General features: G+C 43.8%; 1 protein-coding gene across 2 annotated transcripts in view; it reads right to left on the minus strand.

Annotated features, from left to right (window-relative positions):
* Positions 1 to 13,651, minus strand: part of PTPRB (protein tyrosine phosphatase receptor type B) — a 79,155-nt gene that overhangs the window by 59,252 nt on the left and 6,252 nt on the right. For both annotated transcript variants that reach the window (XR_014224207.1, XM_082241077.1), the window contains exon 3: positions 4,806 to 5,047. Coding sequence is in view for 1 of the 2 variants with exons in the window: in XM_082241077.1 (XP_082097203.1) it covers positions 4,806 to 5,047 (242 nt within the window). In the remaining variant the exon portion in view is untranslated. The remainder of the gene's footprint in view (positions 1 to 4,805; positions 5,048 to 13,651) is intronic.

Raw genomic sequence — 13,651 nt, forward strand, 5'->3', positions numbered from 1 at the left:
ACAGCGCCTTGGCGCGCGCGCTCTCCCTCCCCATCATGCCCTCTCCGCCTTTCTCTCTTCCTCCGCCGCACCCTGCCCCTCTTCCTTCCTCCTCCTCCTCCTCCCCTCGCTCGCCTCGGACCTTCTTTTCCCAGGGCTATTTCTGACACGGGAGATGGTTTCCTTCAGGCGTTTCTCCTCCCCCTGGAATGTCCTCTCTAAACCTCCTCAGTTCACACTTGCCCCTCAGTGGTCGCTTGCCTCCTTCTCCTCCTCTCCCCTCAGTGGCGTAGCGTGGGTTGTCAGCACCCGGGACAAGGCAAGTAATTTGCGCCCCCTAACCCGTGGATTTTAGCACTCGAGTGCGAGCGCGCCCCCCCCCCAGATGTTGCGCCCGGCCCCCCTGCACCCCCACGCTACGCCACTGGGGCTGGGGGCGAGCGAAGGAGCCAAGGACCCCCCCAAAGGCTCAGCAGGAATTTATTGAATTTATTATTATTTGCAGCCGAAGCCCCCTCCCCTCGGGCACCTCCCCGCCCCCTCCTCTCCTTGGGCTGTAGGTGGAGCTCCAGATCCGGGCTTGGCAAGTGCCTCTCCTCCTCCCGGCCAGGTCCAGCCATGCTCCGTCCTCCCCCCCCCCGCGGCTGAGAGCCAGAGCCAGCGGCACCCCCTTCTGCCGGGAGACCCTTGCCCGCCTGCCGGCTTCCTCTTGGAGGGTTTTGGGGAGTGGAGGGCGCGGCGAGGCCCCTCGGAGCTCTCCTCCCTCCCAGTCGGCAGAAGCAGCCGCCGCCTGTGGCTGGGCCGAGGGGAAGGCGTCGGGGTGCGGAGGCTGCCCGTGCCCGGCCAGGCGCCGGTGGCGGCGTCGGCGCTGCTGCAGCGGCTGCTCCTCCTGTGAGCAGTGAGTGGAGCGCAGCCACAGCGACGGCAGGGGGCGCGCGCGCTAGGGCGCAAGGCTGGCGGTGGCGGCGGGGAGCCCGGCGGAGGAAGGAACCTGTCCCTTCCCTCTGAACTCGCGCCCCCCCAGATGTTGCGCCCGGTGCGGCTGGCACCCCTGGCACCCCCCACGCTACGCCACTGTCTCCCCTCCGGGGATTCCCCCCCCAAGGTCCAGAGCTTGTTTGGACAACAACAAGAGAGGCAGCTACTGCTTTCACTCGCCTCAGTCGCGGGGTCGTGAGGTGGAGTGGGTAGAGCCAAGGCTGAAGCGAAGTTGGACCACAGGAGGCAACTCCTAGGGACCGAGGTCCCTTTGACCCCCATAAAATATTTGAAGGGGTTGCCCCCCAAAAGTTGATAGCCATTGCCATTGTGTTATGGGGCTTATCTGAGGCTCCCCCATTTTTTTAAATTCAAGTTGGCACCCCTAAGTTATCAGGGTCATGGAAATGAACCCAGGGGTAGTAATATTTCCCTCAACACAGTTGCCATGCCCAGGGAAAATGGCTGCGTGGACACCGTGGCTGATACCTGTGGTGAACATGGGTCGTGCAAATTTTCTACAAACACAGAGCCGCCATCTGGCGTTGGGCTCCCTTGAACTCAGAGTGAAGATGGCTCTCCCCACAGCAACCACCTCAGCAACTATTCCAAACTCTCTTGACTGTACAAACAAGACCTTAAGTGCCCTTTCAGAGCTGAGATATAATTTTTTCTCTCTGTAGGCAAGCTCTTTTCCTCCCTTTTACCGGAAATGCAAATTTCCTCTGTTCTGTCTTAGCAAGCACAAATCCATAATCAACAGACAACCATTATTTTTCTCTCACACATTCCAGCCAATATTGCTTAAAAATATAGCCTTGCTAACTTGAAAACAACAAGCGTTGTGTCAAGCGCAAAAAGTCCAATGGTATCTCAATTCCATGGCTGTAGGAATATCATTAGCCTGAAAAACTGCCAATTTATCTCAGTTTTTCTTTTCCTTGGATCAGCATGTGCCCTGGAGTCAACTACCACCCTTGACCCAAATAAATTGCCCTTAAGAAATATATATAACTCAAAGCAAGCAAATTTCCATATTTTCAAGGAATATTTGCCTATCCTTTGGAAAAAGAACAGACAAATGAATTCTGTCATTTCTTTTCCAATAACAATTAGTTAGAACTATTTATCACTAAAGAAACAATCTGTAAACAAACTGTAAAGTTTGCAGGAGAATTAAGGCAGCACTGATGGAAGACAATCCTTTTGGTTTACATAGGTAGAGTGCTCTTGCAGCTTTTACTATCTTAAATACTGCACCACTGTGGAGTCGAGTTTGATGTCTACCTCTTACTGCAGACAATACTAAGGTGAGGTCTAAAATGACACCGAAGAACTCACTATTAATTATCTTTTAACAAGATGAAGTACAAACAGGTTCAAGTACAAACATATGAACACTTAGTAGAGCAACATAACCATAATTTGTAATGGGACAACAAATGTAGGTAGTGCCAAATAAATATTACAGCTGATACTGAATAGATGTGCAACAATACTATTTCTGCTGACCCAAGTTTTAAGAAGAGAGAGTAAAAGAAAGAGCTGGAAGTAACTGTGGGGAGTGACTGAACATATCATCAATAGTAGGTTCCAGTCTGCTTTAGATCCTTTCTCAAGGTTTCCTGGCTTTAAAACACACACACACACACACACACACACACCTCTCTCTCTTTTTTATCAAGAGGAAATGGGCTTTGCATAGCTTTTCTCCTAGTTCTGAAAGTGCAAGCTGCTGATTTACTTCCAACCCAAGGTTGGTCTTGTGTAAACAATTTTAAAAACCATCATCACCAAGCAACCACTATCGTGCCTTGAAAAACAGTTGACCTCAGTCAAACAGCAGCACCCAGCCTTTCATTGTGTAAATGAATAACTGTTATTGTTCTTCACAATAATGTTTAGCATTTTAACACTGTCCACTATGTTTTCAATGTCTCAGATATATATTGAACATATATGTGCCTCCCAGAACAATTGATGTACATGGATATGGATGGTCAGAAGCAGAACAAAGTAAAGCATAATTAACACCGCAACCCACCATGAATCCATATAAAAAGGAATCTCCTTTCAAAAATATACTCAAGATGTGCTGCATACTGAAACATGCCTCAACACATAAGTGAATCAATATTCCACTGCTATCAATGGAAGAGGAATCTTCCAACATTTCTCTTCACTGGATGTCCACAAATTCTAGTGGCATGTATACCTTTGTAAACTATCATGTCACCTCTTACTTGCCTTTTCTCTAACCTAAGAAATCCCAAATGCTGTAACTTTTTCTCACGTTGGAGTTGCTTCATGCTGTGAGCTCCATGGTGACCCCTGCTCTGTCTATGAAGCTACAGCTTCCTCTTGTGTAATGGTCTTTTGAAAGTGGCCTGGAAGGCAGCATATAAGTATTTAGCCTAAATCAATATTAAATAAATAAATCTCCTACCCCTGTACCCTTAACAAGTTAACGATAATTTGCACAAGCCACGGCATCTAACCGTTTAGCCTCATATAACTCAGCCTTCTTATGCAACCCTTCGTAAAGAAGCTTTTGATTCCTGATTGGACAGGAGTGAATTTTTCCCCGGACTCGTTTCCCAATTTGGGGTACATGTTTTTTCTGAGCTGACAGATCGATAGCAAGACCTGCTGTCTCTATTGTGTGGCACATAGTTCCCCACTCTGAAGCATGCAACCAAAAACTGGTTGGATAACAAAACTGAAAAATATGTGAAATTGAGTGAAAATGCTCCTTTTTGGTTCCCACTGCCCCTTTAGGGTTTGCAAGCCACTTCCTAGTTTATTGTTTATCCTAGTTTATGAATAGTATCCTCCATCCCAAATACAGCAACAAACAGGCCTGGCAAATAAATCATACTTGGACACCTGCAATGAGACAGCATCCCCAGGCCTGTTCCAAGGCATTTTGCCACCTGAGGCAAAGATCAAGATGGCGCCTTCTCCCCATTCCATGGTTCAGAAGCTTTCTAAACCAGCAACTGAACCTGTGCTTCCACACTGGCAATGGGATAGTCTCTTCCACTGCACTTGAGGAAGCAGGCTAGCTGAAGCGATCCAGCGCAGGCCATGTGGTGTACACAGTTGTGCCTTCCAACAGAGGGGGACATTTGCGGGGCTTGGGAGGAACAGCTAGCAGCCATTGCTATCCCCAATGTCTTTCCTGGTCTTCCAGTAGCAGCAACAGAAGGAAGATTTCTCCCCCCCCCCCTTAATGCCTGGCACGCTGCCATAGTAGCATACCAAGCATCCTCAGAGAAGGAAGGAGGGGGGCAAGATATCTTCCTCCCTTCCCCTGCTGCTGGAACAGCAATGAAGATAAGTGAAGGGGATATGAGGCAGGAATGGGGTGGGAAAGAACAGGGAGGCAGGGCTTAAAGTTCTTCTGTGACCGCGAGCTAGAGAACTTGTGAGCCTGCAATGTTTGCCTTTCCTGAGCCAGGAAATATGAATTTTGGCTGCACCATTATCTAACACAGTAGCTCAACCAGCCTGTGCCAGAAGCTGCAATACAGATGTGACTCTACTTGCTAAATCATTTGCCAATGGTGAGGACCACCGTCCAATCCCCTAGTGTTTGAGGCATTCTGTTTTGTCATAGGTTGCCGTTTCTTGGCAATTTAAAGCATACAATAGAACCACATATCCACACAAACTCCTCCGCACCTTATGATTTATCTCTTAGCATTATGAGGGTGATGATCAAGTTTCTGGCAAATCTCAGTCAGTTTTGCACGCCTTAGATTGGGTACAATTTGTGAAGTTTGAAGGATTCAATCCTCAAAGTAGTTGCAGAACTACCGCCAATCCAAGCTACAAGCTGAACTTACCTGTTCTTCGGTGGTAGAGAAATGATGGGTAGGTGTGGGAATCCAGGATGTTTTTGTCACTTCAAGTACATTCTGGGTAGGGTTGACTTTGCCCATGTTTTTATTGTTGATTTCTGTGACATTGCTGATGAAAACCACCATACTGCTAGTGTCAAGAACATTCTGTGGACTTTGTGTTATAGAATTAAATGTAAGGGCTGTGCTTCTAGTAGTTCGAACAAATGTTTCAGCATCTTCAAAATCTAAGATGAATAAATGACAGTAAATAAAGTCAGTGCTAAGCATAGTTGAAAATACTTTTAGGCATACTAATCACATCTTGTTTATTGTTCTAGCCAAAGGCCATGAGAAACTTGCAGCAGTAATATTAATAAAATAATCCAGAACAAAATACATACATAATAAAAGCCAACCTCCATGATGTATGAGAGAGAAGATACCAGAGTCACCAAGAATCTTAAATTTAGCTTAATTTCAGGTTAAACCTCAGAATCACCAAAACAACTTATAACAATTTTATCTATTTCATTTGTCCTGATTTTATTTTTGCAGCTAGTGCATACCGGATGCTCTCTGTGTTATGATCAAGAGAAGCCAAACCATTCCTGCTTGCTAGTGAGAACAAAGGTTTCAGAAAGTGATCTCTTGGATCTCTGCAAAAGGGGGCAGGCTAAAAGATAATGATTGATGTCTTCCACCTCAGGTTAACCACAGATACAAAGTGTGTCTGTGTATGGGATCTTGTTATAGTGGCCTTCAAAGACTGTGGTGGGCATCACTTGGAAAAGCAGCTTCATAAAAGCATTTCTTAATGAAACTGGCAAGAGTTTGGTCAGATAACTAGCTCTAAAATGCTGTTATCAGGAGTGGGTACCAAGGGGAAAATTGGATGCTCCTGGCAAATAGAAGGGGAAGAAATGGAAGCAGTGAGAGATTTTACTTTCTTGGGTTCCATGATCACTGCAGATGGTAACAGCAATCATGAAATTAAAAGACGCCTGCTTCTTGGGAGAAAAGCAATGGCAAACCTAGACAGCATCTTAAAAAGCAGACATCACCTTTCCGACAAAAATCCATATAGTTAAAGCTATGGTTTTCCCAGTAGTGATGTATGGAAGTGAGAACTGGACCATAAAGAAGGCTGATCGCCGAAGAATTGATGCTTTTGAATTATGGAGCTGGAGGAGACTCTTGAGAGCCCCATGGACTGCAAGAAGATCAAACCTCTCCATTCTTAAGGAAATCAGCCCTGAGAGCTCACTGGAAGGACAGAATGTGAAGCTGAGGCTCCAATACTTTGGCCACCTCACGAGAAGAGAAGACTCCCTGGAAAAGACCCTGATGTTGGGAAAGATTGAGGGCACAAGGAGAAGGGGACGGCAGAGGATGAGATAGTTGGACAGTGTTCCCAAAGCTATCAACATGAGTCTGACCAAATTGCAGGGGGCAGTAGAAGACAGGAGTGCCTGGCGTGCTCTGGTCCATGGGGTCATGAAGAGTTGGACACGACTAAACGACTAAACAAGAACAACAACAACAATTAGTTGCAGATCGCCTTCTAGATTCTATCCAGAAGAGCCAATCCCTTAGTTGTCACTTGTTCAAGGGCAATACAGAGCTCAGTTCTGGAAAACACCAGCAACAACATCTTGACAAGCTGCTTTCCAGGGTTGGTTATCTCAGGAAAGTGCTTGATTGGCTTAGTAGCAATTCTTTTAATATATTTTAACTGAGTGCAGTTAATATATTTTAACTAGAACTCCAGGTTCTAGCTTGGAAATCCATATATTTAATCCGCAAAGAATAAAATGGAAAAGTCCTCTCAAAAATGGGAGGGGGAAGGGGGGAGAACTTCCGGGTTAGCGCGATCGGCTAATGGCGGATTCCCTCCGAGCTCCGGAGGGAATCGGCTCTGCTGGAGACGGGTCTTGCCGCGACGGCGACGCGGAGACCCTTAGAAACCGCAGGCACTGAAGCCTGCGGACTTGGTGACTCGGTGGGCACCTTAAGCGCCCCCTCCGACCCACGAAGAGCCTTTTTAAAGGCTTCGGAGAGGGTACGGAGAGTGGCGTGGTGCTGGGAGTAGACCGCTACTTCAGTGGAGCGAAGCCGTGTGCCATGGCCGGAGAGCGCTGACTTTCTCCCCTAAATTCAGACCTGAAAAGAAACAACCCGTGAGTAGAACAGAATTCGGACTTTAAAATGCTTATTCCTGAATTCGGCACGACCGGGGGGATGTGTTAAAGGGAAGTCCGCACCCCCCCTCCTACAAAGGATCTAAAGCAAGAACAGGAGAACTAAGGTGGAGAGTTCACCTTTCTCGGCGTGAGCCATAAGATATTATCTTCCACAATTTGGTAAAAGAAGTTTTGAGCTGGAGTGTGAGAGTGGAACTTTGGAAGTTTTTTTGTGCAACCCCCCCTCCCGGACCCGGGAGCGTCCTGTGTCTGAGTCTGTTGAAGACGAATAAGGAGTTTGACAGCTGTCAAAGCTGTCAAACGGGCAGTTTAAAGTAAAAAAAAAAATTGTTATTTGAGATCTCTCTGGACTAAATGTTTTATAATTGAATTAAAGTTGTTGGAAACAAAGAAATAAACAACGAGGTAAAGGACTGTTGGAAAAAAGATTACTAAGTAACCAGAATCCCTCTAGGGGGAATTCTGAGGCATTACAATGGCTGCAGATGGAAAATTACTAGCAGAGATAGAAAGAATGTTTCTCCTTGTGGGAATTTTACAAGAGCAAAGTCTGGCTATGAACAAACAACTTACGACCTTGACTTCTGGAACAAGTATCTCTGCTGAATGCACTAAGGACTTGACTGAGAAAAAATCTGCAGCTGAATTAGAAGAGATATCTCAAGAATTGAAGGAGAGTAAGCAAGGAATAGAGAAAGTACAGATGGAAAGTACCAACCAGAAGCCTATACTAGTGGATTATAAGGAAGAAGATCCTTGGATTACATGGATTACAAATCTGCGAAAGATGCGAAAGATGAAGGAGGAGGCCCCTGGAGTACTTGGAATACAGGAACTTAAAAGAAAGAAGAAATATGATTGGGGCCTCCACTTTGAATATGAAGGATCGGTGGAACTTTTGCAGCAGCTATCATCAAGTATCTTTGTGGGAAGAAAACCAGGCTTGATTAGGATAGAACTCCTTCGAGATTTGATGACCAACACAAAGGACTACCAACAAAACCGGCAGAGAGGGACTGAAAGAAACTTGAAGGCCTCGGACGTGAGGAATCCAGGCTAAGAACTGTTATTGTGGACACGTACTTGGGAAGGGACGGAAACCGGGGATGGGAGGGAGGGGAAAACAGAACTTTAAAAAACGTTTATGATTTTTGGGTTTAGTTAGTTTTATCTATATTTAATATAAAAATGGGAAATCGATGGAAGGGAACTTGGGTCCACCTTAGGAAAGAGCTTAATTTTCATAAGAGATGTAATATTAACATGGTAAGGAGGAGAAATAACAACTTGCTGACTTAATTATGGGAATTGGGATGTAGGAAGGGGGGGTGGGGGGAAGTCTAGGAACAAGGTTAAGAAAGTAAGGTTTTGAAATTATACATGTTTTTGTCTTTGTCTTCTTTGTGTGTGGGATGTCTATATAAAATGTGAAAACTTAATAAAAATTTATGAAAAAAAAATGGGAGGGGGGAATCCTTTTTGTTTTTTTAAAAAAGGGTGGGTCCAATTCCACATCCAATCAAACTTATTTAATCCCCCCACAAAAATAAATCCGATTTAAAGACTGAAGAGCAGGCAGATTAGCAAACAGTTCAATAATAAAAGTGAAGTGCAGATAGATAGATAGATAGACAGACAGACAGACAGACAGAGATATGGAACCTCTCCAGGTAGCTATCTAGCTCAGTATGGTCTCTCCGGGATTTCAGAGAAGTGACTCTCCGGGATTTCAGAGAAGTATTTCCTATACTGTATCTGATTATGTGCAGAATTGAGCTTCTCAGTGTAAAACAGATGTACTATTACTGAGCTATGGCAGACAGACAGATAACAGTACGGCTGTAGGTTGCTTTTTTACCATTCTAATTTGACTTATTCATTCATTATGACTGATGAATTCAAAAAGCATGCTTCTCATGTGATAATCAGCAACCACCCTACAATAGCAAGCTTGTTCAAGATCTTCAAAATGGATACAGAAAAATGCATATGCAATAAAAGATGAAATGGAATTCAGTCGGATTATGTGGGCTGGTTATTAGAAACCCCTCTGCCCAAGGTCAAGGAATTCACTTTTAACAGGCACCTGTATATACAAGGTTCACTATGTTTTGTGGGTGTGCATGATACATGCAACTGTGTCCCTGGCAAACCTGTAAACGCTAAGCCCATTCACACCTGTTCTTGAAGCACTTCCTAGCAGTCTGGGGCAAGTTCCTATCCCTCTCCACACCCAGTGCTTTCTTCACTGTTCATCAAGGGAGACATGGGTAACCCTTCAGCTTTGAAGAATCTGGTCCTGATGTTCCTGTGTGTGCCCTCTCCTCTACCCATTCATGTGCTCTGTACCTGTGTACCTCTTTGTACAAGGCATACGGGAACAACTTGTTTTTGCAGATTTTGGTGGTCTATTACAAAACCAAGAAGTTCTCCAATCCATTTGTGGACTGCCGTACAGAGCTGATAGGCTGCGTTAAGCCTGGCTGGTCACAAATGGCTCAAGCCTGCTTTATAATAACAGATATTCAGAACTCTTCCATGTAAAATCTCATGCCCGCTCTGTTCAGGAAATAACCTGGAGGGCACTGCCCACAAGCTTCTGGTAATGGGCTGTAATTATATGAGCTTTTTAAAGTCACCTATCTTTTAGGGAATGCCAAAATTACAATGGGAGTGCAGGAAGAAACTTTTACACATTTTCCGTTCACATTCCGTACTTCTCCCTATGTGGTAAGAGAATGTTGTCCTTTCTATGTGACTGGGAATTAAGGCTCAATCTGTGGTGTTCTATGACCACTACAGCTACATTTATAGGCCAAAAAGTTTGGGACTGTTCCTTTGCAATGTGAACTTCCCCCTCTCACAGAAAACCAGGTTACCTTTCAATAGCAGGATGTGTTTGCTTGAGGTAAAGTACTCCTAGAAGCAGAGTTTCACGCATGGCAAAACCTTGTTTTGCTGCCACAACAGTAGGCTGCCTGCCACGTATAAATTTTTTTTAGCTCACGGCCCCTCTAAAAAAGTTGTAATTACTAGGTTAGAAGCAGCAGATGTTTCCAAATATGATCACTCAGTGTGTAATTATGAAGTCTTAGAATGTCAACCTATGATTTCTCCCCTGCCAAAAGGACCACTTTGTGAACTTTCATCTTGAAGTGAACAACATCCCTTTAAAACAACAACATTGACATGCATGTGTAATGCTACCAATAAAATAAAACTGTCTATCTTCTGTTGACATGTACAAGATGCATGTTCCTCCGAGGTCCTTTTCAATGTAAAACATGCGTGTTATGTTAGCCTAACATGTATTTTGAACTCCTCAGGAAGGCCCACCCCCGCCAATGAACACACAACTCACTTCTAATGTTTTTTCTATTTTAAACTATAATCTTTGCTCTTCTCCGAAGAGGAAATTGTAGGAGTCTGTTAAATTACACACACAAAAGTCACTGTAAGTGTGAGGCAAGCCCAACATCCAGCACTGGCCCTGTGACAATCCATTTGCAGGAGTCCAACAATACATTTGTGGGTTAAACTCATTCATATGGGAATCACTACTCTGTCTTATTATAGAGCGATGTGGCTTTTGTGACATGATGATTGCTTCAATTATTGCCTTCAGGAGATTTTGGAACATATGGGCAACACTGTGTAAACAATACGCTTAAAAAAAATAATGTGCCAAGTTAATTCAGGGCCAAAGTGGAGGTGATGATAACGGTCATGCAGTTTGCCTCTGCGTAGCAGTATTTTCTTTTGCAAATAGCTGGCGTGGGGATCCCTAAACCGCATGGTAGAGAGTTGGGCATTAACCCTTTCCCCCATCATGGTCCTGATTTCAGAATCGAAATCGAAATATTCACCCATCTCTACTTACGAACCACTCAAGCATGCTGTCAATGATCAGTCCTGACAATGGCACTTCACTCTCACAGGCCTTGGTGGTGGAAGGTCTATACTTGTTTACAAACAGCCTCTACCCCCAGTCTAACACTGCTGATCATCAGCAACATTACAGAGATATGGACACAAAGACCAAACCCTATAACAATTCTATCCTAGTGTCTTCTCTGGCAATGCTCTTACAGGGCCTGATAGTGTCACCTACCATATTGGGTTCATTCATTTTTCTCATCTTTTAATGTGACATATGCATCACAATGCCCCTCTACACAGCATAAACAGGGCTTTATCTAAAAGAAGAATAAATGGGCACTAATCTGATATCAGAAATGGCAACTTCCCCAAACCATCAGGGAAACATCCCATCATTCCAACCTCCTGGTATGTTCTGTAACGATAAGGTGGCCATCCTTGAACAAAAAGGGAGACTCTTGGACTTCAGAGGGAGACTCCAACGTGGAACCATTGAATTGCAAGTTATCCATAGAATGAGTACCATCACTTCTGGATTGAATCAATCAACACAGTGGATTTTATTACACTAAATGTGTTGTTTCGCTTACTAGTGCCAGGACTGGAACAAATAATAACACTATGCATATTGGAATACTGCCTGTGATTGTGGTGTTGTTGTTTTTTAAATCAGAACTACAATAGAAGAAATGTGGTGGAGGAGCGACAAGTGAAGCTTAAAGCACAGGCTGTGTCCACTGGGAAGGACTGTGATATTTGCAAATTTTAGTAATGTCTTTCAGGTTAAATCCTATGAACATTTGCCTACAAGTACTATTGCAGTCAGTGGGACATACTCTTGAATAGAAAGTATGTTTGTGGCTGAGACAAAGCTGATTTCAAACCTGTGGGTTCAAAAGTAGTTTGTGATGCAGCACAAGGAGTTGCTGTTATGGCTTTACAATCAATGTTATTTTATTGACTAGTTGATTTGTATATTTGTTTTGTTTTTGTATTGACTTTAAGCAGTGTGGCAGATATAGTAGTAGTAGATTAAAGGTAAAGGTAAAGGGACCCCTGACCATTAGGTCCAGTCACGGATGACTCTGGGGTTGCGGCGCTCATCTCGCTTTATTGGCCGAGGGAGCCGGCATACAGCTTCCGGGTCATGTGGCCAGCATGACTAAGCCGCTTCTGGCGAACCAGAGCAGCACACGGAAACGCCATTTACCTTCCCGCCGGAGCGGTACCTATTTATCTACTTGCACTTTGACGTGCTTTCGAACTGCCAGGTTGGCAGGAGCAGGGACCGAGCAATGGGGGCTCACCCCATCACGGGGATTCGAACTGCCGACCTTCTGATCGGCAAGCCCTAGGCTCTGTGGTTTAACCCACAGCGCCACCCGCGTCCCAGTAGTAGATTATGATGATGTAATAAAAAGCCAACAATGCTGCTCAGCTCTTAGTAAGGCTTCCATCAACAGAATGGGAAGGGAAGCAATTTTTGCTCCCACAATGTCCTCACACACTAGGGATGAGCCAACCCATCAATGTTGGTTTATCTCAAGTTATCATTCCTGCAGTATCAAGTTCAATACCCCACATTTCCACATCAGTTGCATTTCTTTTTTTCCTTTTTTAAAAAAATGTCCTCATCAAAATTCACCAGCATGTTAGTCAGATTTCCCCATATATATATATATATATATATATATGCGCAATTTTACCTTTATACATATTTTTACCAAGCAATTTTCTTAATATGATGCATGTTAATGTTATTTTCAATGATACATACATTTTTGTGCATGGTTTACTGCAGTATATGTATTTTTTTGTACACAGTAATTGCCTGAAGAACTGCATTGCAAAATTCAGGGAAGTACGAATTTTAAAGGATGGTTGTGTTTTGGTTCTTCTATAGTATCTGAAAGTGCAAATTTGGGAGGTTCAGCTTAAATACAAACAGAATCAATTTTCTCCCCCATCCCAGCCCACACCCAGCTAAATCTGCTCTGAAAGTTTAGGGATCATCCAGAGCAGATTTAGAAAGGCGTGAAGGTACAGGGGAGAAGGGGAATCACAGAAAATTGCTTCCCTCTTTATTCTGCTGAACATCGGTCAAAGGATACCACTGGATATTGTGAAGTCACAACTCTTATTGTGCACACGCATGCCTTTGTATGTAATGGGGCTCATTGGATCACAACTTTGCTCTCATAATTGGGCTCGTTGAGTCATAGCTGGACTATTTAGGAGAAACTGTAAGTGCATTCTTATCACCATGCCTTCCAAATGCACATCAGTCATTTAGCTATTATGCTATATCCTTTTCGCTTATCCTCTGTTTTGTCTACTTAAGACTGCAGACAAAACAAAGGGAGGATATAAAGTACGAGTAAAATGACTCATGTCACACTTGGTGTCTGATAATTTTTTTTCTTAGTCAAAATGAGGATTCTTTTGGGGGATTAAAAAAAAATATTAGTCTCCTAATCAGAGTACAATTTAGTCAATAAATAATATGTAGAGTTGCTTTTCAAATAAAACAAAAAATGAAATAAGTTAGCTTTTAAAATAAGATAAGGATTGCATTTGCAACCACTGAACGATTGTTCCTTTATGCTTTGTGAACTATCCACTCCACAAATTTAGCTAGCAAGCTATTTTTTTAAGGACAAATTGCAAATAACAGTTTAAACAAATAAGTCCTTTCCCAAGTTATATAAATATGTTGAGTCTCAAAATTTGTGCAATGCTGATAAGATTTACAGCAAAATCATAGCCATG

Source organism: Podarcis vaucheri (genome assembly GCF_965113315.1).
Source record: "Podarcis vaucheri genome assembly, chromosome: 10".
In the NCBI taxonomy this organism is placed as follows: domain Eukaryota; kingdom Metazoa; phylum Chordata; class Lepidosauria; order Squamata; family Lacertidae; genus Podarcis; species Podarcis vaucheri.